This window comes from Cibotium barometz, chromosome 62, assembly GCF_041138505.1.
Source record: "Cibotium barometz isolate CiBa-2024 chromosome 62, ASM4113850v1, whole genome shotgun sequence".
Classification (NCBI taxonomy): Eukaryota; Viridiplantae; Streptophyta; class Polypodiopsida; order Cyatheales; family Cibotiaceae; genus Cibotium; species Cibotium barometz.
This window is the reverse complement of record NC_141107.1, coordinates 11,307,413-11,334,296: the sequence shown is the minus strand read 5'-3', so window position 1 is coordinate 11,334,296 and position 26,884 is coordinate 11,307,413. Positions and strand designations below refer to the sequence as shown.

Sequence of the window (26,884 nt, the reverse complement as noted above, 5' to 3'; positions counted from 1 at the left end):
GGATCTTGACAGATTTCTTTGGCACTAGCACCAGCACCAGCACCAGCAACCCAGCCCACACACCTCCTGATACGTCCTCCATTGGGCCATCAGGGCACCGACCACGCTCCCAGGGAGTCACCACTGATAGAGCAGTCATCTTATGTCGTGCTTGTCGGCCACGCCCACCAGGATCCTGACCACGACATCCTCATCATCGCCAGATCAGAGCCATTATTGCTCGGCCGCCCTGTTAGCGCCGCCTGCTTCGCTTCCGCCGCCTTCCCTCCTGCCTGCTGTTCGCCGCCCCCTCTCTGTTCGATCTTTCTGTCACCCCCTCCCGCCTGCTGCCCTGTTCGCTGTACGCCGCACAGTTCTGCTGGCAATATGCTGGCCAGTCTATCTATCCGTTAGGTTGCGTGCCCCCCTTTCCCCATCGACCCTTGCTCAGGCCCCCAAGGCAGCAGCATAACTCTCTCTCTCTCTCGCTTCTTCCATGGCTTCCCCCTTGCGCAACCCGACGAAGGCGACCTTTATGGTCACAAACAAGAGGATAACAAATGTGGAAAAGGAGATGAAGGAATGGAAGGCAGAGATGGAGGGATGGTGGAAGGAGAAAGCCAACTTTCTCCAAATGGTATTCAATGAGGGTAAGCGGTGGAAAGAGGAGAAGGAGGACCTCATAGCGGAAGTCACAGACCTTCACGGGGAAGTCAACACGCTCAAAGGCGTAATTTCAGCTCTTCAGAGGGAGCTTGCAGAGGCCAAGGCAAATGGTGGACTTGAAGAAGGTGAAATTCAGCCATCCATGATAGATGAGCTCAAGGTTATCAAGGAACAAGTACGGGCAATTAAGGAAGAAGAGAAGCAACACGAAGCAAAGACTTCCTCATGGGTGGAAGTCATCACCAAGACTCAAAAGAAGATGGATGAAGCGGAGAAGTGGATAGAGGTCGCCAAGAAGGGTAAAGGTAAGGAGATAACAACCCCTACACCTACAATCATTAACATGACTTTGGAAGAGGAACAATGAAGACGTACACGTGCTTTGCATGTGAGGATTACCGGCCTTAAAGACGGGGATAAAGTTGAAGAGGAGGTGAAAGAGCTTATGGGGTTGATGGGGATTGACAGTCCGGCACACGCAAAAGCCTGGAGAGTGGGCAAAAAAAGCGGAGGCAACGGGGAAACATCAAAGGAAAGAGCTCTCATACTTCGCTTCCCCTCTATTGAGGCGAAGAAGTTCTTGAAGAGACGACCCACTTTAAAGAATACAGGCATTTTTCTTGGTGATGATCTTACTCTTTCACAGCTTGCACATATGAAGGAAGTCATGCCAGAGATTAGAGCGGCAAGAGAAAAGGGAAAGATAGCATTTTATAGAGAAGGGAGGGTGGTCATCGTGGAGCGACGCTCTACATGACGGTGCGAGACCTATGGGACCAAATTAAAGCTGGCAGCCTGGAACTGCAATGGATCCCTCAGACTTGATGTAGGTGCCTTTGAGGACAGCTTTAGAGATAGAGATATAGTCTTCTACTCGGAGACTCACCAGGCCCCTGGTCAGATGATGCCACAGGTGACAGGATACAGATGGGAGACAGCTTGCAGAGTAGGGACGAGATCGGTACACAATAGTAGAGGATCAGGAGGGGTGGCAGTTCTTTTCAGGGAGGAGCTGCAACCGCTTCTACACATCGTTCGGAGAGATGATCAGGCCAGATATATGTGGGTGAGACTGAGGGCCGACACAGGCAGATTCCTGTATATTGCCATATGCTATTTTGCTCCTAGTACATCGACATATGCAGCACCTAGAGGGCAGTCTCCTTTCTCTGTGCTAGATGATGACATATGGGAGTTCTCTAGGGATGGAGACATCATCCTGTTAGGGGACTTTAATGCCCGGACGGGCAACCGCCAGACAACCTTTTATGATACCTCGCAGGAGATGCTGAGAGAGCTGGACACTCTGGATATGGGATTAGACAGACGCTCAAAGGATGTGGAGTGCACAGAGTATGGGAGATATTTGGTAGATATGGGGACTGCACATGGGTTGGCCATACTTAATGGCTTGCAGAGGTTTCCGTCAGCAGCTGGATTTACTTGCTTTCCACATAGACATGGTGCTAGCACAGTGGATTATGTTATGGCTATGCCCAGCTTTGTTTCATGCATTGAGGACTTCACAGTTGGATCTCGGCCCATTGGGGTAGTAGTGGATCATGCATTGTTGACATTGACTATCTCTTTTCACTTTACCACAGCTCAGAGGACACGAGGGGCAGATCACACTCGATATACTTTTACCTCAGAGACTGATGCTGTCTACACAGATGGGATTTATAGACGTCTGTACACAGAGGAGCCAGGGAGACCTTTGGAGGAGTTGACCCATATACTGACAGAGACTTTACATGATGCAGCGAGAGAGGCATATCCACATACTCAGCCTGGACAGAGACAGCGTTCTAGAGGTATGCCCCAGAACAGCTGGTATGATGAGGAGTGCAGAGAGACCAGAGCCCAACTGCAGCGGGAGGTTGCTTTGGGAGTCACTACTCACCGACAGTCACGTATTGCCTTCCGACGCCTTGTGCGAAGGAAGAAGCGGGCCTTCCTTGCTCAGCTAGAGCAGGAATTATACCAGCTGTTCTTGAGCCAGGATTCGAGGGAGGCTTGGCGTCTGTTTCATGAGTCCTCCCCTGCTTTGGCCATCACTTCTACAGAGGTTTGGGGTAGTTATGCAGCATCTCTATATACAGTTCCTGGACAGACACCTTTTCCTGACCCACCAGCACCATGCCCACAGACATGTACTTTCTTTACCGCAGAGATGGTAAGGAAGGCCATTGATAGGATGAAGACTGGGAGAGCATATGATCATGATGGATTGGTCGCTGAGCACTTTATTCATGCGAGAGACATGCTGGCAGAGCTTCTAGCAGTGATGTTCAATCGTGCTATGTGCGAAGGCTTACCCGAGACTTGGAGTAAGTCCACCATCGTGCCTATCTTCAAGTCAGGGGACCCTATGGAGCCAGGGAATTATCGCACTATTATGATTGGTCACACACTAGCACGATTGTATGCATCCATTCTTGAGCAGCAGTTGAGTAGATGGGCAGAGAGAGTTGGCATTCGAGCAGAGGGACAGGCAGGGTTCAGGAGAGGTTTCTCTACTCTTGACCACATCTTGACTCTGCGGGCCATTATTGAGGAGGGCAGGTCGCATGGGCAACGGATTTATTGTAGCTTTGTGGACTTCCGCAAAGCATTTGATACAGTGCCCAGAGCCAGATTGATGAGGCGATTACAGGAGATGGGGGTACCCACAGAGCTCATATGGGGGATTATGGCTTTATATAGATCAGTTGCAGGACAGGTACGCACCCCAGAGGGGGTCTCTACTTTGGTTCACTCCACTATAGGAGTGAAGCAAGGTTGCCCGTTATCTCCTTCATTGTTTGGTATGTATCTGGATGAGGCTTCTGACTACATTGAGAGATTGGGGGACAGAGGAGCCCAGCTAGCAGGTACATGGATCCCACTATTGTTATATGCTGATGATATTGTGTTGATCTCTGACTCCCCTGAGGGTATGCAGCGTCATCTGGATGCTTTACATGAGTTTGCACATGATAGTGGATTGTCTGTCAACCTTGGCAAAACCAAGGTTATGGTGTTTAACACCACGCCACAGTGGGTTAGGCGATCAGCTTCCACATTTACATATGGGCAAGAGATTGTGGAGTATACAGATGCATATACATATCTTGGGGTAGTATTCAGTGGGCCAGTGTTTTCGATGAGGAGAGCAGCAGAGACTAGATTGACTAGAGCACATGCAGCCCTGGGTGGTTTGGAGAGGATGTGTTCGCAGGTTCAGTTTCAGGAACCTCGAACCAAACTTTGGCTTTTTGACACTCTAGTGACATCAGCTATGCTTTATGGAGTGCAGATATGGGGACCTTCAGTGGGTCATCACAGCGCAGGCGGGTGGAGAGGTATGGAGAGGCCTTTGGTATCTATGATTGCTAGGATTATTAGAGCCAAGGCTGTGGTACCTCATGAGATTATTCGAGCAGAGCTGGCGGCTGCCCCTCTGGTGATTGAGGCTCTTACGAGATCAGTCTCCTACATACATGGCTTGTGGGATCTCCCCCGAGACAGATATGCACGCCTCGCCCTGGAGTCCTCCCGACAGTTAGCTTTACAGGGAGACACGGCTTGTTGGTATGGACAGATGACATCTTGGTTCCGGGCACATGGTTTTAGCATGGACACATTGCCTCCCTTCCAGTATTCTCTGGAGGCACCCTCTCTCACTCTCACACGGACAGAGATTACCAGACTCATCCGTCAGGATTTAGTTCAGCTGGACATTAGGAGGACATGGATACAGCCGACTGAGGAGCTGGGCACGAAGATGGCTTTCTACAGAGAGCATTTTCTTCAGCTCACAGCAGATGGTTTTGTGATCAGACCCAGTTACATGGATGTACACTTGTCTCATGCAGTACGATGTGCTATTGGTCAGATTCGCACATCCTCACACCAGCTTGAGATTGAGATTGGCCGATATAGAGGTATACCAGCTGAGGCCAGGATATGCCGAGTATGCCATGGGGAGCCAGAGACAGAGCTGCATTATATATGCCATTGTACTGCATACTATGAGATACGTGGTCGTTTCCACTGTTTATTCAGAGAGGGTTTTGGACCACTTTCCAGAGACATGGGGTACCAGGACCAGAGGTGTTTGGGATTGTTCTTGCTTGAGCTGCGGAGACATAGAGATAGCCTGCTTAGGCGCACAGAGAGCCAGACTCAGAGGCACATTACAGACTTCTTTAGTCCAGCCATCACTGCGCCAGATGGACCACAGCAGCAGCAGGACATGGATACCGCCCACACCAGGGGTACACTGATTGATCGTGCGATTGAGCTTGGGTGGTCCAGACGCCCACGACTACGGAGGAGGGCATCCCAGCATAGACGGAGGTTGCAGCGGCGGATTCGGATTATTCTTGTGAGGCATGCGGGACACCCAGTCAGGGTGCTGACCACAGAGGATATTGAGGAGATCCGCCAGTGTCCGATGCGGCACATATTATGAGATGGAGGCACCTCCATAGTGTACCCCTCCGTCCCACATGATATTGTATCCCCTCACTATATTCCACTCACCTCCATAGCGTACCCCCCCTCACTATATTCACACCCTATAAGGGTTTCTGTTTACCTTCCAGTTCCAGTTTCATTTTCTAGGTGCCAATAGTATCATCTTTATTTTTCATTTTCTGGGTTTTTTTAAAAAAAAAATCCAGACATTGCATCAGATCCACCATGATGTAACTTTTGGTCTCATAGGTCATTATGGCCTTTTGAAGACGTTAATATAACATTTCATTTCATTTCATTTCATTTCTCTCTCTCTTAGAGGCATTGACTTTTCCTGACCTGCTCTACTCTGTGGTTTGCCATGCTGCGCACGACGTCCCTCGGCATCCTCGCTTTTCCCACCCACCCTGCAAGTCAACCATCCTGCGTAGGTCTGTAGAGGCAAGCCAGCGCGAACAACAAGTCACCATCCTGCACAGGTCTGTAGAGGCAAGTCAGCCGCTGCAGCACAGAAGGCGCATAGGGCTGAGCAGGCTTTCTCTCTCTTGTGGAAGGTGGCAGATTATAGGAGAAACAAGGGGGGCGTTGCTGAACAGAGACAGCCGACCAGTTTAATCTCTTTGTCTCTCTCCCCCTTGCAAACAATCAGGCGCGCAGGAGGTGCAGTCGGGCAGAACTCTCTCTCTCTCTCTCCAGATTGAATTCTCTCTCACGGAGGAGCTTCGTGACAAAATACATGTGGTACATAGAGATGCAGATGCGAGGTACATGTGGGTCCGAATATGCAGAGAGGGGCTCCGCGAGCTATATGTGGCGGTATGCTACTTTCCCCCAGCCCACTCCAGGTTTGCACCATCACGAGAGTCGCCCTATATACCACTATATGATGATATCATGAGGTTTGCCAGCATGGGAGACATTACTATTGGGAATTTAATGCACGTACAGGCAGCACAGACCAGACAGAGTTGTATGATACTCAAGAGGCTATGTACCGGGAGATCACGGCAGAGGATGTAGGGTTGCAGAGATCAGCACAGGATGAGGGGGAGTTGTATGATACTCAAGAGGCTATGTACCGAGAGATCACGGCAGAGGATGTAGGGTTGCAGAGATCAGCACAGGATGAGGGGGAGATTACAGATTATGGCAGGCATTTTCTCACACTCGGGAGTGCACATGGGTTGGTCATATACAATGGCTTATCGAGATGGCAAGGATCAGATGCTCTCACACACTGGAACTCTAAAGGGGGAGCGAGCACAGTGGACTACTTGATGGGATCTCCTTCATTGATACCTGATATGCGGGGTTTCACGATTTCCAGTAGGCCCATTGGCATAGCAGCCGATCATGCATACCTGAGTTTCACACTAGTAGGTAGATCCCCGAGAGATGGGCCAGCCACTCATCTACCTAGGTACCCGAGATATCAGTTTACACGTGAGACAGTTGGGGTTTATCGAGATGCAGTATCTGATGGCTAGTTTGCTTTAGATCCGCATAGCCCTCTGGACGAGATCACGAGAGGATTGGCAGGTGTACTACATGCATCCGCCTCATATGCGTTTCCCTGCACTATGATCCCTTCCACCCACCCCTGCAGCACTGCCCCACAGAATAGTTGGTATGATGATGAGTGTGTCGTGAGACACGAGCACAGCTACAGCGTGAGATTGCCATTGGGTCTCACACGCATAGACAGGCCAGGATGATCTTTCGGCGCCTTGTGCGGAGGAAGAAACGAGCCTATCTAGCTAAGCTAGAGGAGATGTACCAACTCTTCCTGGGGAAGGACAGCAAGAGGGCATGGAAGATGTTTCAGGAGAGACAGCCTGGTACTCCGATTACTGCACCTGAGGCATGGCATACTTATGCTAGAGAGCTATATGATGCACCAAGACAGCCCCCCACCCCCCCTCCACTGGGAGCTAGACCGGCTAGCAGCACCTTTTTTACTATATGCGGATGGTGCTAGATGTGATAGACAGGTTACAGAATGGAAAGGCAGAGGATCATGATGGGCTAGTTGGAGAGCACTTCTCATATGCAAGAGACACTTTGGCTCTGCTCATCGTACATGTGTTTAATCGTGCCATTTGTGAGGGTTTCCCGACAAGCTGGACTATCATTGTACCACTCTTTAAGAGTGGGGACCCCATGGTACCAGGCAACTATAGGACGATCATGATTGGTCATTACTTGGCCAAATTATATGGCTCTATATTGGAGTCGGAGCTGAGCCGATGGGCAGAGAGGCATGGTCATCGAGCACATGGACAGGGTAGCTTCAGCAGAGGATTAACTACCTTGGATCACATACTGACACTTCGGGCACTTATTGAAGAGGGCAGCGCACAGAAGAGAAGGATATACTGCTGCTTTGTGGACTTCCGCAAAGCCTTCGATACCGTACTACGTGCCAAGCTTATGCACAGATTGCATGACATTGAGGTACCCGAGGATATGCAATGGGGGATATATGCTTTGTATGAGTCTGTGTGACAGGCAAAGTCCGAGTTCCAGGTGGACTATCTGATAGGGTGACCAGCACGATAGGGGTGAAGTAGGGATGCCCGCTATCGCCCACCCTCTTTGGACTATACAGTGATGCAGTCTCTGATTATGTAGACAGATTGGGAGGCCTAGGGGCATGCCTGGCAGGGGTGTTGATACCCATCTTGTTATATGCTGATGATATTGTTCTAATCTCAGACTCTCTGGAGGGATTACAGAGACACCTGGATGCATTACAGGCTTTCTGTGCGGATAGAGATCTGACAATGAACCTTGGGAAAACCAAGGTTATGGTGTTTAGCACCACATAGGCATGGATGATGAGATCAGAGCCTCATTTCACTTTCCGAGGGGAGCCGGTAGAGTACGTCAGGTCATATGTCTACTTGGGAGTTACTTTCACAGGACCGCGTTTCTCCCTGAAGGAGGTAACAGTAGCTAGATTAGCTGGAGGGCATGCAGCCTTGGGGGCACTTGAGAGGCAATGTGCACACATACAGTTTCAGGAGCCACGCACCAAATTGTGGCTATTTGATACGCTTGTCACACCGACCCTCCTGTACGGAGCTCCAATTTGGGGGCCCAGTATACATCACAAATCTCAGAGAGGGACAGATGAGGGATGGAGGCAAATGGAGAGACCACTGATTATGATGATTGCCCCCATGATTCCGAGCAAATCATTAGTACCACATGAGATTGTTCGGGCTGAGTTGGGTGCCCCACCAGTAGTAATCGAGGCCCTATTCCAGGCAGTTACCTTTTTACAACGGCTATGGGAGCTCCCTCAGCAGCAGAGGTACTGACCTCATCCATACAGTTGGCAGAGGATGAAGATACTCATTGTTGGTACGCTCAGATGAGATCATGGTTTGACTTACATGGTTTGCGGATAGAGGCACTACCACCCTTTCAGTACAGTCTGGATTGTCCATTTTTGGATCTCACCCGCTCAGAGCAAAACCGCGTGATCAGGATGGATATCAAATGCACATCAGCATCAACGGAATCAATGACACCCTCATCCTTTGCCTTGTACCAACTAGCAAGTTCATCAAACCATTTTCTACACCTCTCACCGGATGATTTTATCACCCGCCCGGCGTACATGGATGTACACCTATCACATGGGATACGTTGTGCCATTGGACAGATCCGGACCTCATCACACCCGCTGCGGATTGAGACAGGGCGATATGTGCATCAGATCTTGGATGACCGCATTTGTCAGCTATGCTACGAGGAGGTAGAGACAGAGGAACACTACATTTGCCGATGTACAGTCTATTATGAGATCCGAGGGAGATATCACTGCCTCTTCCGAGAGGGTTTTGGGCCGTTACGTAGGGTCATGGAGTTTGAGGATCAGAGATGCCTTAGATTGTTTCTACTTGAGCTCAGGAGACACAGAGAGACCCTCTTGGCAGACCAAGAGGCCGAGCCATGATGTACCTAGACAGAGGACCCTGACAGATTTCTTTGGCACCAGCACTAGCAACCCAGCCCAGACACCTCCTGATACCTCTTCCATTGGGCCATCAGGGCACCGACCACGCTCCAAGGGAGTAACCACTGATAGAGTAGTTATCTTATGTCGTGCTCGTCGGCCACGCCTACCAGGATCCCGACCACGGCATCCTCACAATCGCTAGATCAGAGCCATTATTGCTCGGCATCGGAGGCACCTACCTCGCTTCTACGACCTCTCCATTCTAGACAACCCCATGGCAGAGATACTTGATCTAAGGAGAGGGCAACACTTCAACTGATTAGCATACATGGATCTACCTGATATACATTTTTCAGTATTTTCTACTCAGTATCATCTCGGAGTCTTACAGTTCTATTCTTATAACTGTAGGACAATCAGTTTATTGTACTTTTTAGTCTCATTTAGTTGTTCTCTTTGATGAGACACCAACCTCAGATGTACTCTCAGTTTTGGTCTCATAGGCCACTATGGCCTCTTAGAGACGTTAATGTATCATTTCATTTCATTTCTCTCTCTCTCTCTCTCTCTCTCTCTTTCAAACACACACACACACACACACACACACATTCTCAAGTGCCCGGACCGCACGAGACCCCACTCTGGTGTGACTTTAGACCGAGCTGTAACGGCACTACAATGAGCCTGACGTCCCAGACTCCTTGGACCTCACCAACAAGACAGACATGAGCCCCAGCTTGAGGAGATTTTGGACAGGCACAGAGCCACCTTCCCATGTCCGGCAGATCTGCAGAGGCTTCTACAGGCTAACCCAATGCTCAATATCCTTGATGGCCCCCTCCCCCTACTAGGGGGTTAGCTCCATAGGTTGTCTTATGATGATGGTCCCACTTTGTATCATATGGCTCGGATTTGACATTACCAGCTCATAGCTCTAGTTTTTGTTTTCTTTTGTACCATGATGAGATTACATGGACACTATTGTATCACTTTTGGTCTCATAGACCCATTGGGTCTTTTGAAAACGTTTAATATAACTCTTTTTCTTTCTTTCTCCGACGTCCCTGGCCTCTTGGACGTCGGCCACAATCCCCTCATCAGCAAGACATGCTCCACCGCCATCGAGCTACCTTTCCACGCGACATAACTAAGGGAGACCACTCAGCCATACTCATTAGCCCCATGCTTAATATTTTGGAGAGTGGTATACCATCGATTGGGGGCTGATGCTCCTCTCATGTTCCACGTTCCTGATATTCCATGGACAGTTTTGTATCACCTAAGAGAGAGAGCTTTGTTTTTTTTCCAATCTTATTTTCCATTTCATGATGAGATATGCCATGGACATTATTGTATCACTTTGGTCTCATAGGCTCATTGGGTCTTTAGTAGACGCTTAATATATCTTTCTTTCTCCCACTCTCGGTGAGATATTTTTGATTTGTTTTATTTTATTTTCCGTTCCATGATGAGATATGCCATGGACATTGGACATTTTTGTATCATGTTGGTCTCATAGACCCATTGGGTCTTTAGTGGATGCTTAGTATATCTTTCTCTCTCTACACACACTGTAAGCTAACAGGGGGTCAGCCAATTCTGGCCCCAATGCCGTGTCGCAAGTGCAGAGTTTGTATTTTTAGCATTGTGGATGCTCTTTTTATGGTTTCTATGCAAAGTGATTGTGAATGGTGAATATGTGGATGTGTTTTAAGACTCTGGCCATCATATTTGAAGTGTTTAATTATATTAATGGTCAAGAGTGTATAGACAAAACCCCGCGGGTGCTGCCCAAGTTCATTAAAATTGTCATGTTATCATTACCAAGTGGCACTCCGCATAGCATGCAGGGTCTATGGGACCATGGATGCAATTCAGCTTGCCACATGGAAATGCAATGGGACTCTCTGACCTAATCCAGGAGGTTCCACATAGACTTATAGGAGGGACATCAGCTTCTATGCAAAGACACATCAGAGCCCAAAAAGAGAGGGCTACCCGCAGGTGTCTGGGCATGTATGGGAGTAAGCATATAGGGGCCACAATCATGCCTCTTGGGTTAAGGGGGGGGGGTGTGGTGATGTGTTGGTTGTTGTTAAGTCTCCCAGATCTTACACATTGCAGTGTTACTTCCCACCCAAGACGTTTGCCTTTCCACATGATTCGTTGCACGATGGACAATCGCCATATACCCCTTTGTTTGCAGATATCGTGGAGTTCATCCAACAGGGAGGTATCCTTTCATTGGGCAACTTCAATGCATGACCACTAGGATGCAAGTGCGATTTCAGAGGTAGACCTATGGAGTTGGGGCGGTCATCACAAGGCACTGGGTGCATCACTACTTATGGTGGAAGCTTCTTGGATATGGGGGCCATGCATGAGCTACAGATCCACAATGATAAGTCCCGTTGGCCCACCTTACATAGCCTGACCTATTTCTCCCACGCAAATGGCTCTAAAACTGTGATTACTTGATGGGGTGAGCTACCCTTATGCAACATATCTGAGAATTCACCATCCCACTACCACCCATTGGGGAAGATCACATATACATCATCATATCTTGCCCTTCCTTGCCACCCACTACACACCCCCCACATCCACCTTTTTTTTTTTCCGAGAAAAGATCCTTTCATTAGTTATAAAAAAAACGCCCGCTGGGCTACAAAAAACTCTCCTGCTCATAAGAAGGCAGAGCACAGATCCAATCAAGGCAACTAGGGAGACTCTCCTTAGGGGCAAAAAAGTACAAATATCAGTACAAATAACTGAGAGGCTATATCATACAATAGGAGGGGGGAAAATCCAAACAGGTGGCCTGTAGTGCCAGCGGGGGGTACCCGCGTGTAGGGTATAGAAGGGGCCGCTGCGCCAAGTGGTGTGAAAGGCCTGGCACCGCAAGATCGCCTCATCCGAGTCGCCCCGGATGCGGTCATACTGTCCTCGCAGGGTGTGGATCAACTCCTGCCAAATCCCCCGAATAGTCTCTGCTAGTGGCTCCAGTCTCCCCTCAAAGGCCCTGAACAGGTGAACCAGATGGTGAGGCTGCTGAGGAGCTCCCATCGTAGATCCCTCTCATGTGTCCAGCCGGCCGACGAGAAATCCGGTGAAGGAAAAAGGCGAGGCTGGCCCCTAATGAATCTGATGGCGTGGCTGTCCTGCTCCGTCTCGTATCCCAGAGCAGGCCCTGACGAAGTCGACCAAGCAGCGGCACCCCACGTATACATGCCCTCTGGAGAGAGGGGGGCCAAAATGCGCAGCATCCGCAGCCAAATCTGTTGCGCCTGTGGACAGTCCCATAGGCAGTGTCTCTGTGTCTCCAATGGGTGGCCACATCGGACGCAGGCCGCCGGAAGACCACTGTAGACAAGCCAGGTGCCAACTGCAGAGCCCCTGTGGGCAACCAGCCACTGGAAAGTCAAGATCCTGCGTGCCTGTCGACTAGCCCAGAGCCTGGTCCAAAAATCCTTCAGGAACTCCTGTGAGAGTCCCTGTAACCGCCAATGCTCCGATGAAGCTGGAGAGACCATCCTCCTCGCAGACAAAATATGCCTCCCCAACCGAACAGTGTACTGGAAAAAGGTGATCTCTGTGGCCTCGGGGGACGCATAAGGATCATGCCACTCGTACTCGCCAGGGTCCCAGTGGAGCCGGGCCAAGGGGCGCGCAACATATGCCCATATGCGCCAATCAGAGTCCACATCTGTAGGGTCTGGATCAATATGCCACTTCCGGGAAGCCGCGGCCACTACCCGTATCCTCTGAAAGATGCACTCTGCAACCAAAGGCGACTCCGCCTCCACTCTCTGAAGTCTGCCCTCATCCTGGATCTCATAGTAGAGGCATCTACCATCCTCAGTGCAAGTTCTGACAGCAATTAGGATCTCCAATTGTGTAAAGGCTCCCATCCCTCATGATCAGGCCCCCTCTGAAGTGACTTAGCCTCTCCACCTGGATCTCCTCTAGGAGACTGCAGAAGGCCTGCCAGTCTCCAAAACTGCGTGCTGGGCCTGCCGCCAATGGTCCCCAGGCTAGACGAGGCCGAGAACCCAGCATATGACCCTGCTCTGTGCGTACCGTGGGGCTCCAGATGAGCGGCTGTCTGGCCCGCTCATCACAAGTAGTAGGTCTCTGAGAAAGCCCCGGTCTCAGCAGCTCCCAAGCTCGCAGAATGCTCAAGGCAAATCTGTCCTCCCATCCTCTACTGAGGCCTGTCCTCCTCATCTCTATGAAGATCCATCGTATCTCAGGTGCCCAAGTGCCCCCTGCTGGGGGAGCCCTAGCCTGCAGTCGCTGAAAAAGAAGCTCCTTCCAAGGCTCAGTGCTTGGAAGCAACCCCCGAACAATAAGCTTCCCCAATAAGGCTCTGCTTTGATCAACTGGATCTATAATGCCCAAGCCCCCCTGGGCCAGCGGAAGAGTAATAACTGCCCAAGCAACCTTAGCCCGGGCTGGCTGACCATCCCGCCTAGACCAAAGAAAGTTCCTGATCAGCCTCTGTACATGGCTGATGCAAGAGCTCGAGAAGATCCAGCAAGACGTGATGTACCACATGGTCGCTAAAAGCACCTGATTTGTCACCTGCGGAAGAGTCCCTCTAAGGTGGGGCGGGAGGAGCCTCCATCAGTGTCAGAAGCTTAGTCGAAGGCGAAGAGAATGCGGAGTGTCCTGCAAGAACCGAGCTGCACAAAAGGTGGAGCGGGGAGGGGCGGAGGGGAAAGGCGGAAGACAGAGGGGGAGGGGGGAGACAGAGGGGAAGGGGCTGAAAACAGAGGGGGGCGGAAGGAAACGCGAAAAGGGGGTGGGGGAGGGGTGTAAGGCAGAGGTGGCGAAAGGGGCTGGGGGGGGGGCGGAGGAAACGCGAAAAGGGGGGGGGTGGGGGGGAGAGGGCGGAGGCAGGTGGAGGGGGTGGGTCGCGAAGGAAGGGGAGGCGCACGGGGGCGCGAAGGAGGCGGAGCAGGGGGCGGCGTGCGCGAAAGAGCAAGGGGCGGGGGGTGCGAGACGACCAGGCGGAGGGAGCAGATGCGAGGGCGGAGAGGACGGGGCAGGCGGGGGGAAGCAGACGCGAAGGCGGGGAGGGGGTGTGCGTGCAGGCGGCAGCGCGAGCAGGGGGGGAGCGAAAGCTTCAGCGAGCAATTTTTTTTTTTTCCCCCACATCCACCTTCACCCGCATCCACTTCCATCATGACCTTGACTCAATCTACACTCATTAGTTATACCCACATACAGCCAACCTTGACCTCTAATCACCACTCCCAGCCATCACAACACAACCTCCACACATAGCACATGGATCCACCACCCTAACCCCTATCCTTACACAAATCTTGGACAGGGCTTCATGTGAAGACTTTCCCTCCTAGACCACCAACACCACAATTACTACCGGAGCATCATGATTGGCCAAGACCTATGAGGCAATATTGGAGGCAGAGATTGGCACTTAGGCGGTGAGAAAAAGAAAGAGCGCACCAAAACAGGCAGACTTTAAGAGGAACTATTCAAAATTAGATTGTATCTTCACCCTTGGGGCCATGACTAAGGAGGCTGGGGTACATCAGCAGTAGGTTAATTGTTGCTTTGTGGACTTCTGGGAGGCTTGTGACTTGGTCCCCAGATCCAACTTCTTGGTCACCCACACAAGCTTCACTTTCCATGTGACATGATCTTGGGAGTGACTGTATAAAACAAGTCTGTGACTGACAGGGTTTGGGCATCAGGGAGACTTCCCAGAGAGATCTGTAGCACTATTGGGGTCAAATAGTATTGGCCACTATCTCCAATGCTCTTTGAGCTATGCATTGATGAAATCGCACGCTTCATTGATGAGCTATATCCATCCTCCTATATGCAAATGACATCGTCCTCATGTCAGACTCAATTGAGGGTTCGCACCAACACCTGGATGCAATAAAATCCTTTTGTGATGATAGGGACCTTCTATAAATCTTGGAAAGACGAAAATTATGCTCTTAACACCTCTTAACCGGTTGCAGCCAGGCATTCGTTCACATGCATATGATATATACAGAAGATCAGATTGAGTTGGTCAAGTCATATGTAACTTGGGGATCACTTTTACTGTGCTGCTCTTTACCATTTGTCCGGATGCCCATGCTTAGCTGGCATCAAGATATGTCGCCCTTGCTCACCTGGAGAGTTAATGTTTCCAAGTCCATTTCCTAGAACCTAGTACCAAATGCTGGCTATTTGATACTCTGGTTCGCCCAACAGTGTCTAGACTTGGGTTCTTCCCAAGTGCATCTACTGAATCCCAAGTATGATTTATCATGATAGAATTATACTCTTTCTATATGGACTTGGATTCTTTCCTCGAGGTGCATCTACTAAATCCCAAGTATGATTTGTCATTATAAAATTATATTCTTTCTATATGGAGCTTCCCATTGGGCATTCCCCTTTGCTTGCTCATGTGTCCTAGTCTCAACTTCATGTAAAATATCATTCATCAATGCATATTTGACCTCACCAATGATTTGTTTGTTGGCTGCCCGTGCTCTATTGTGGATGGGCTGATCCAATTTTCTATCCTCAAGTGTTTTGACAAGCCATTCGGGACGACCTTTGATAGGTGTGGCTGCATCTTACAAAGTTGAAGTATTAGAGGTGGTTGGAGATGAAGATGTGGACTGATTTGTTGGACTGAAACGAAGAAGGGGCTGATCATTCTTCATAGATGCATCAAAAACCTCAAAACCATTCACTATGGGCACGTGTGTAGGCTGCATAGTATCCTCTTCCTGAAAGATCACATCCCAGCTTGTAATGAACATTCTTGAATTGAGGTTAAAGAGCCCGTGGCCCATACTCAAATGACTTTACCCCACAAAAATGCATTTTACTCTTTAGTCATCAAGCTTAGTCCTCATTTGATCACTAATGTTGACAAAGTCGCCCACTCGTCCGCTGGTCTGGCCCCTAGTTCTTCTCAAACCAGATCTGGAGTGGTTGAAAGGCCATGTTGAATGCCAAATGTAATCAGCAAGGTCTAGTGGTCACCTAGGCAGAGATTGTGAATGGGCCGAGTTGTTGGCCACCATCAATAAACACCTTTTTTGTAATTTCGCCTTCTTTTACAACAACTTCTAAGAGAGAGAGAGAGAGAGAGAGAGAGAGAGAGAGAGAGAGAAATGAAATGATATATTAACGTCTCTAAGAGCCCATAATGGCCTATGAGACCAAAACTAAGAGTACATCTGAAGTTGGTGTCTCATCAAAGAGAACAACTAAATGAAACTGAAAAGTACAATAAATTGATTGTCTTACAGTTATAAGAACTGTAAGTAAGACTCCTAGATGATACTGAGTAGAGAATACTGGAAAATGTATATCAAGTAGATCCATGTATGCTGATCAGTTGAAGTGCTACCCTCTCCTCATATCAAATATCTCCGCCATGGGGCTGTCTAGAATGGAGAGGTCGTAGAAGCGAGGTAGGCGCTTCTGATGCCGAGCAATAATGGCTCTGATCTGGCGATGGTGAGGATGCCGTGGTCAGGATCCTGCTGGGCGTGGCCGACGAGCATGACGTAAGATGACTGCTCTATCAGTGGTGACTCCCTGGGAGCGTGGCTGGTGCCTTGATAGCCCAATGGAGGAGATATTAGGAGGTGTGTGGGCTGGGTTGCTAGTGCCGGTGCCGAAGAAATCTGTCAAGATCCTTTGTCTAGGTACATCATGGCTCGGTCTCCTTTCTGCCAAGAGGGTCTCTCTGTGCCTCCTGAGCTCAAGTGGGAACAATCCCAGGCATCTTTGATCATCAAACTCCATGACCCTGCGTAACGGCCGAAAACCCTCTTGGAAAAGCCAGTGATATCTCCCGCGGATCTCATAATAGACTGTACATCAACAAATGTAGTGCTCCTTTGTCTCTGTCTCCTACTAGCATAGCTGACAAATGCACTCATCCGAGATCTGATGCACATATCGCCCTGTCTCAATCTGCAGCAGCTGGTGTGATGAGGTCCGGATCTGTCCAATGGCACAATGTATCCCATGTGATAGGTATACATCCATGTACGCCGGGCGGGTGATAAAATCATCTGGTGAGAGGTGTAGAAAATGGCTCTTGTAATGAGCCATTTTCGTGCCCAAGGAGACTAGTCCATGTCCTCTCTATGTCCACTCTGATGATATCCATCCTGATCGCGCGGTTTTGCTCTGAGCGGGTGAGATCCAAAAATGGACAATCTAGACTGTACTGAAAGGGTGGTAGTGCCTCTATCCGCAAACCAGGTAGGTCAAACCATGATCTCATCTGAGCATACCAACAATGAGTATCTCCATCCTCTGCCAACTGTATGGATGAGGTCAATGCCAATCGGGAGTACCTCTGCTGAGGGAGCTCCCATAGCCGCTGTAAAAAGGTAATTGCCTGGAATAGGGCCTCGGTCACTACTGGTGCGGCACCCAGCTCAGCTCGAACAATCTCATGTGGTACCGATGATTTGCTCCGAATCATGCGGGCAATCATCATAATCAGTGGTCTCTCCATTTGCCTCCATCCCTCTCTAAGATCTATGATGTATGCTCGGCCCCCAAATTGGAGCTCCGTACACGAGGGCCAATGTGACAAGCGTATCAAATAGCCACAATTTGGTGCGCGGCTCCTGAAACTGTATGTGTGCACATTGCCTCTCAAGTGCCCCCAAGGCTGCATGCCCTCGAGCTAATCTAGCTGCTGCTGCCTCCTTCAGGGAGAAACGTGGTCTTGTGAAAGTAACTCCGAAGTAGACATATAACCTAATGTACTCAACTGGCTCCCCTCGGAAAGTGAACTGAGGCTTTGATCTCGTCACCCATGCCTATGTGGTGTTAAACACCATAACCCTGGTTTTCCCAAGGTTCACTGTCAGATCTCTATCCGCATAGAATGCCTGTAATGCATCGAGAAGTCTCTGTAATCCCTCCGGAGAGTCTGAGATTAGAACGATATCATCAGCATATAACAAGATGGGTATCAACACCCTTGCTAGGCATGCCCCTGGACCTCCCAATCTGTCTACATAATCGCCGACCACATCAATGTACAGTCCAAAGTGGGTGGGCGATAGCAGGCATCCCTGCTTCACCCCTATCGTGCTGGTCACCTCGGATAGTCCGCCTGGAGCTCGGACTCTGCTTGTCACAGACTCATACAAAGCATAAATCCCCCCCTTTATATCCTCAGGTACCTATGTCATGCAATCTGTGCATAAGCCTGGCACGTAGTACAGTATCGAAGGCTTTGCGAAAGTCCACAAAGCAACAGTATATCTTTCTCTTCTATGCCCTGCCCTCTTCAATAAGTGGGCTCCATTGCAATTCCACACCGTGAATCGCAAGGTCTCATAGGCCGCGCACCGTCAGGCGGGCCTCCTCTCGTAATGATGACTCGGCCATCTCTGTATACCGCCCATTTCCCCTCTTTCCTTGCCTCAAGCACACGCGGCATGTGTTCCTTCCGGTGTGCTATCTGTGCCGGTGTAAGGTCCTCATCCAAATAAATCTTTTCCCCCTTAAGGGCCATCCTTTTGGAGAGGAAGGCCTTCTTCTTCTCCAAGTCACCAAACCTAATGATCAATATCTTCACCCTGGTTTCATCTCTGCCTACTCGCCATGCTCCAATAATGGGTACATCAGTGGCTCCAATTTTTGTTGCAAGAGCTTCTGCATCCTCTTGGGGATTTCCCTTATCTTCCCAACCAATTACGCGTACATGTAAGGCACGTGCCCGTCTCTTGGCTTCCTCTTCCAATGTAGCATTCATCACCTCTACTTTATTGACTGGTGTATCCTTTTTGCTTTTTTACTACTTCAATCCATGGGCTGACTTCCTCAATTTGTTTCTTTGTGGCACTGGCAATTTCAGCCCATGAATGCATTTCCTTCTCACCCGCAGCCACTTTTGCCTTACATGATTCCAAAGTGTTTTGCATTTCTGTGATGTCTTTTTCACGGTCAGCCATACATGTCTTCAAGGTGCCTTCGTACGATGCAACCGTTGTGCCAATCTCCCGGAGCATGTCATCCTTCCATTTCTGCATCTCTTTTTTCATTTCCGTGTGCATCAAGGCTTGGGCTAATTCCATCTCAACCCGTACTTGGGCTTGCATTTCTCCCTTCAATTGGGCATATATCTCTTCCTTTAGCGTTTCGTATATCACTTTCTTTTGGGCATGCATCTGCTCAGTCCATTCCTTTTCAAGCTCCTGTCGCATGGTGCTCATCTCTGTCCTTATGTGCAGCTGTATCTCCTCATAAAGTGTCTCATCTCGTCGGGCCATCTTCGCAAGCCTTCGTGAGCCAAGGGACATGATCCCTTCCCTCAATCTTCTGCGGTAGGCATTTGGTGCCTTCGTGGGGGCGTGAAAGATTGTTTCACCATCCTGTTCTCCCTCTTGGGATTGAGACATGTTTCCCCTTAGTTGCTGGCTTGGGGGTCTAAGCAAGGGTGGGTGGGTGGGAAAAGGGGAGCGACTCCCTACGCACAGAGCAGAGAGGCGGGCAGAGGCAGACAGGCGACTGCCTACGCACAAAGCAGGCAAAGGTGCACAGACAGAGGCGCCGCACAGAGCAGGCAGAGGCGCGCAGGCTACATCAAGGCCCCAGGGTACTTACAGATGCACATGTCCCATGCCATGCCGATAGCGATTGGCCAGCCGAGGGTATCTTCACATCGCCTTCCTATTGAATCTTGCAAAGCCAAGGGCATTCCACAAGATGCACATATATGCAGAGTATGCGCCACTCCTGAGGTGGAGGTCAAGGAGCACTATTTGTTTTGATGCCCACCCTACTACGAGATCTGAGGGAAATTCATTGTCTCTTCCGGGACGGATTCGGCCCCCTCTCATATGAGGATCAGAGATGTTTAGGCATGTATTTGTTGGGGCTTCGCCATCACAAAGAGCTCGTGCTTAGTTAGCACTCCAAGAGACATTGTCACCGAGGCGCCTCCCAAACGTCCATCACAGATTTCTGTGTGTCAAAATCACTGATTTCTTTGTCAAAATCACTGATTATCATGGCCCTACAAGAGCAGCAGGACCAGCCACGTCCACGACCGCCTACACTGACACGTGATCCTTTGGTCCACGTACACGGTGTCATTAATGAGCGTGCCTGATCCCTTTTGAGAGAAAACACCCTGGATCTCACAGAGCTCATCTTTCCACCTAGCAGCTGCAGATCCAGGATGTCCTTGGATGACATGGTGAGCTCCCGTCACAAGGGGAAGATGTTATGGATGCTTTGCGTTTTTTTCTGGAGGAGGATGGTATCACTCTACGACCACACATTGTCACTATCTAGCATCACATGGATACTTTTACTTATGTAGCTTGTTTGGCACAGTTTTTTCTTTTCCATGATTGAGTATTCATCATGGGTCTCACAGACCTTCGTTAACTTGCAGCCTCTGTATGGGCTGCATTTTGATGATGTTGAGCTGAAGATGAAGTGCGTTAATGGGCCCCTTCTGCACAAGCATGGCCTGGTCGCCCTCTTGCTATGGTGTGTTTCCCTCCTTTGCTTGCCCTTGATGCTGAGAGTGTAACTCCACAAGCTTCTTGGATGGGAGTAATGCCCACAAGATGATGGCTATCAAGATGATCTCTTAGGCCTCAGGTCAGCCCTAAATATAGGCATCCAAAGGACCAGGGTTGGCACAGGTAGCCTCAAAAGGTGTGCCCTGAAGTCTCTTTAAATAGGCACCCTTTATTGCCCCCCCTTTTGGTCCATTGTCCGAATCTCGTCCACCTTGGAGGGTGCCCATGGGCTGTCCACAGCCATGCCCCCAAAAAATGACCATTATTAGTAACCATATAAGTGCATGGCTTTCACACATGGCCAGACCTAATTGCCCATTGGGACTTGGACAAGGACTTGACACTGACTTAGCCTCATACCTGCCCTCTACTGTAACTACCCCATCTCCTATTGGTGTAATAGATAATGATCTCTATATTTTCTCTCTTTAGTTTGACTTACTGTTCTGGATTTAAAAGTTGGCTTAGATCGTTCTGGTCTTTATCTATGTATTGGGTCTGATACATTATTTTGGCCTTCTGCGAACATTTATAGAGCAGCCGGGGAGTCCTCTGAGAGATCACACTCCCTCCATTGAGCCTGATGCCCCCGCTCCCGGCAGCCCAAACCCTCCACTAGCCAGCTCCAGATCCGGGACTTGCTTTAGCGATTTAGAGAGGAAGCCTCACAGGTGGTGGAAATTGAGGCCAGGTACACGGTTCATGAGAAGGACGACACATTATGAGTCCAGACACATGAGGTTCTTCTGCTGCCTACTTTATTGTACAACGAAGTACGTTGACCTTGTCTATCCTTTTGGCAGCTAGCCTTTTACTTTTTTCATGTTGTCTTGAAATCCAGCTTATTCATGGATCACATGTAACACCTTTTTGGTCTCATAGGCCCTACGTGTCTTCATAGACGTTAATAACATCTTCCTTTCTGTCTTTCTCTGAGATAATAATTATTTTTGCCTTTTCAAATGATTATTATTATGTTTGTACCTAGTTATTTCATTTTCTTTTCTTTACCTTTTCAAATGATTATTATTTTTGCCTTTTCACATGATTATTATTATGTTGTACCTAGTTATTTCATTTTCTTTTTTTCATGATATGGTTACTTCATTGAGAACTATTGTAACATTTTTTGGTTTCATAGACCCTCTGGGTCGTTTGTATACATTAATGTAAGTTTCTTTCTTTCTTTCTTTCTCATGCTTGCATGTGCAAAAGTACCATAAACAAATTACCCGGACAGGTGATATGAGAGAGCTTTCAAGGATGTTTGCAGGTGCAATCTCGAGTACCATGGCAAGTTCATGCCTTAACTTTGCCACATGTAATGATGTTTTTTCCTCTATTCTCATATTGAGTGCTTCTTCTTCCGATTGATCTTGTTGCAAAGCTAGATCTTCATAAGTGACAGCTGATTTTTGGAAAGGAGCACTTGCCAACAAGCTATATGCAGCATGTTGCAGTTCCCCAATCGGATGAGATGAAAACAGTAAAGCATAGAGAGCTCTCACAGCATCTTTCCCCACGGTCCAGATGTTCAAGTGGCGTGCGGCTTCGACTTTCTCTTCATCTGGAATACTCAGAACAATCTCAGACACATTCTCCCAGAAGTGAAGATCCGATACTCGAGAACTGGCAATGATACTGCAAGCATTCTCCCCAGCACATGAATCCATTGCCACTGACTCTGCCATGCCACTTGCAAAAAAAATACGTAGAATGTAATTTAGAGATCTTTGTTTAGATTTTGCCCAGCCATTTGATTGCAAATGCTTCAGTGACAAAGAGGCCCCTTCCAAATCAGAGGTTTCCACTGCATGCACTAGAGAGAAAAGGACAACGGCTGTCCAGCTTAGATCACTTTTCCTACTGCTAGTTCCTTTGACCCCTACCTTGATCTTGTCAACAATTGTGGAAACAGACAAGTCTCTTGATGTTTCACTATCTGCTGTCTTAACAGCGTCTGTCACCAGTTGTGTGAAGTTTTCTGCTTCATAGAGTGCAGCCTCCAGCCACGTGCGCATACGGCTTATCACAAGAGCCCACTCCTCAGCCTCAAAATCCTTCCAGCAGTATGCAATGCTTGCAGCCACCAACTTTGCCAAAATCTCTTGATGTGCCTGCCGTGCATCCTTCCTCTCTAAATGGTTCTCGTATGGTAACGCATGCTGCTTCGCTACATGAGCAACAAAGCCAGCCACAGCCCCATCCGAAACTTCTTTTCGCAGCAAGTCAAGTAATAATGCCCTCTCCTGTAAGGTAGTTTGAGCAGAAGAAGCTGCCATAATTGCTACAGAACTTCCTACAGAATGAAGCGGAAAACAAGCAACAACAGTCCACAAGGGATGCTGCAGATCTGCACAAGTTTTGCCACTTGATCAGGATTTCACTATAACCATTGTGCTTGCTACTCTCTCCAAAACATAATCATTTGGCAGTTCAAATAACTCAAAGGAAGAGTATCCACATTCCACACAACTGCTAAAATGACTATAGCTTGTAACTAGCAGAAAAGAAAGAAATAAAACCTGAAACAGAGTCACCAAGCGAGCTGAGAGATGGAGCAGAGATTGCCACACCCATCCATTTGCAGATGGCTTCCTCTAGAGATACACGACTTACCACAATCGATGAGTCAGACAAGCTGCTTTCCTGCTGTTTACGCATAATAGGCACAAAGATTGAGAGGATAAAAGGTAGCACATTCGGCCTCTCGTAAAGCAAAGAGTCTTCCAAAAAACCTTGATCTATAACCAGCATCTTGAAAAATCTTTCAGCACATTGGATCTTTCCACCCACTGTCAATATGCTGTTCAAGGAAACTAACAAGGCACGTAAGCAAGGATCCCCCACATCCTCCATGTCTTCATTCAAGCCCATCCAAAACTTGTTATTGAATTCCAGAGCATAATTTCTTGTCATTGCTGATAAGAATAATGAGCTTACTACACTGTTCACAATAGCTTCCCCAAATATTCCACATGTGTAGTCTGCGCAAGATGCCAAAAAAGGTAAAACCGAATTCACAGCCCTGCCCCCAGGCCAGCGCCAGCTACAAAGAAGCTCAATCAGCAACCAGATTCTGTAGTTTTCTTCTGATTCCATGTTCTTATCCTCAGATGTCGTTTGACTATCTTGCAGACCTCGAAGCATTGGATGAACTACTAGCTTTTCCCATCCAACAAGTGAAGCAACCTTGTCAACAAATGCTACAAACCGAACATGTCTGGGTTCCTGCACATGCAAAGTTTCTTATCTTCAAGATTCTTGTAGATTCAAGTGCAGCTTGAGCACCATTTGGCATTTCCAAAGTACAGCAAAAAAGCTCAAAACTAAATAAATAATCACAGGTACTATTCACCCTTGACAATGAAAGAGTCCACACAAAAGACCCTTCTTGTTTAATGGCCTGTCCCTGCACAAAGATGATTGCACTTCTGACAATCTATGAGACAGATGTACATCTGACAGCTGTGGGCTCCATGGATGTTAATAAGCCTTGAGTAAAACGAAAGAGTACATAAAAAGACCCCTGCTGTCTAATGACCAGTCCCTGGCACACGGACTGCAATTCTGAAAAACTATGAGACCGATATACACCTGACAGCTGTGGGCTCCATGGATGTCGATAAAGCTTGAGCTCTGGTTGACCTTTTTCCTATGCCTTTTTTGGCCGAATAACACTGATTAAATGGTGGAAAACTATTATTAACTTAATATGAAAAAAAGTGCAACCTGTGTAATCAAAAAACATATAGCACAGGCTGTCCTAATATGGAGGCTGGGGGCTCCACTTCATTTGCACAGGCATCATCCACACCCTCCGCGGGCAATGGGAGCGCCTCACAGGGACTCTGATCTGATGCAGCAACACCCCACATGCAGCCTTACCTGTGCACTTCAAGTCCACAGGTAAAGGTCACCTTTGTGGCTTTTTCCTCCCACTCCCCCACTGCAGCCTCCCTCCAAGAGCGGCCAGCAAGAGGGAGCCCCATCCCTCCTTTTTATTCTCTAGGATTTCACTAGACCTCCCACAAGGGAACTTTTGTATCTTACTCATCTATTGAGGGTCGTAGTATATTTTATGTAGACAATTTCTTTTGACTAATAGAAGGATCTATTCTTGGAAAAAGAAAAAAATTGGGGATGTGCAGTGGAAATAGTCCCCAATGTATTGCAACATTAGGGATGCTTGCATTCACAGCCAGCACCGAAAGCGCGAATCAGTGGGGTATGCACTCTCTTGTGAACTTTGCATACAGTCTGAAATCTGCAAGTTCCACCATTCCTAAGAGATTTCATGTTTGTATCTTCACATTGGTTTCAAGAAGACTGGCCACATCATAATAGAGGAAAAACTCTCACAGAACTGACTGTCAATCTGTAGACTTGCAGCGCTTGACATGTTGGGTAGGCAGAGGGGGTAGCCAGCCTGAATCACGTCAGGACCTGAGTGAGCACTAACCAGTCTTCTGGAAAGCTGCTGTCAATCGCCCTATAAAGCCATGGGAAAATGTTTTTTTCCCTTTCAAAAAGATATTTGAGGGAACACCCCACCAACACCCCCCCCCCAAAAAAAAAAAACAAAAATAATAATAATAATAATTAAAAAATATATAAAGTATGAAATCTCCAAGTTCACCTGAACTACAAATCCCATCTGGTTCTCTACTATCTTCGGAAGCTTGTCAGATCTTGAAGGTAAGGTGGTAAACAAAGGCCATGAATTCGCAGGCTCCAATATCATATCCAGCAACTGATTTGTTTCTTCAGCGTCAATGCAAAGTTGATCCATCAAAGCTAAAACCCACTTTCCACATACAGATGCCATCCAAAGAGTGTCTGTAGATCCCTCAAAGATGGCATACCGCAGACATTGGATCAACATCTGTCGAACGTGAGCTCTTGTAGCAGCTGTAAGGTTTCTGCAAAAGTCACTGCTTAATATCAATGAAACATCTGTCACCATGTTCCGAATCTCCTCAGTTTGAGAATTATCCAATATAATGGAAACATCATGATGAGAAAGATTCTCATCATCTTCACTGCTGGAGCTTGACTCCACATGATTACCCATATTGCTTTCACCAGTTTCACTCCCAAAGTCACTTTTTACCTCACGCTCTCTCCCCAAGAGAAAGCTGTAAGCCCAATATATACAAAAAAATGAGGCCACAGCCTTGGGTGCAATGTCAGAGTTGTCAACACACACTACAGAAAAGACACTCCCACAAATTGCTTGAGCAGCAGCACATGCCAAACCAACTGACTTATTGCCTTCAGGAACTGCAAGAGGTGGTTCAGTATCTGGCATAAGTACACATGAACCAGCATATGATGCCCATTCCTTTTCTGATATCAGTAAAATGTGAAGCGTCCTTTGCAAAAGTAGCCTTAAAACCTTCTCAACTGTTTCCTTTGACACCATTGAAGGTGAAAGGTTTTCCTTAAAGCCTCCAAGCGCATACCTGCACATAAGCAACAAAATTATGGTTGTAGACTACTAGACCAAAACACCATAGCAGATAAAGAATTAGAGCCTGTAGCATGGACCTGCTTATAGAAATAAAACCATGTACATACATCACATAAACACTACTAAACCAAAACACTTAGGCACATCATGAGGCCATCTACTAGAATAAAGATAGATGATGCCATTTAGGTGATAATCACCTAAATACCCAAGCCTGAAACCAGGTGCCCACCGAAACAACCCGGCTACCAAAACCACGCAAAGATGTGGGGTCAAAATCTAGAGTCAACATGCTACTGCCTCACAGGTCCCCCACCCAAACATCCTGCCTACCCTAACTAGCCAAAGACACACCGACATAATCCAGAAACTAGAGTCAACATGCTACAGCTCACAGGCCCCCACCCAAACATCCTGCCTACCATAACTAGCCAAAGACACACAGAATCAACATGCACTATCCTTGATTCAGAGAAACCTATTACTCAGGCCCATGACCACAGGATATATAGTTACTTCTAGTGAGAACTCTTACTCATCCATAAACACTAGGTCTCCACTGGTGCTCTGCATGTCTGTAACCATGTTCTCGCCTCCTATCCTTGGCACAATTTGTACAAAAAGACTGCCTGGCATTTTTGTGTTGCTACTCAATAGTATGTGGTTGGTAATTTCGGTCCTTTTTCCCCGTTATATGCCATTGTGCATGATGGCTTTATATAAATGACTGCTGTTGTCTCATAGGCAACTAGGTAGAAAGAAATACCACTAGACTAGGTGGTTAGA

General features: G+C 48.1%; 1 protein-coding gene across 4 annotated transcripts in view; it reads right to left on the bottom strand.

Annotated features, from left to right (window-relative positions):
• Nucleotides 1-26,884, bottom strand: part of LOC147604136 (HEAT/U-box domain-containing protein) — a 216,357-nt gene that overhangs the window by 27,494 nt on the left and 161,979 nt on the right. For all 4 annotated transcript variants that reach the window (XM_086795503.1, XM_086795506.1, XM_086795504.1 and 1 more), the window contains 3 exons: nt 25,265-26,090; nt 23,151-23,856; nt 21,858-22,978 (listed from right to left, as the gene is read on the bottom strand). In XM_086795503.1, coding sequence (XP_086651629.1) covers nt 21,858-22,978; nt 23,151-23,856; nt 25,265-26,090 — 2,653 coding nt within the window. The remainder of the gene's footprint in view (nt 1-21,857; nt 22,979-23,150; nt 23,857-25,264; nt 26,091-26,884) is intronic.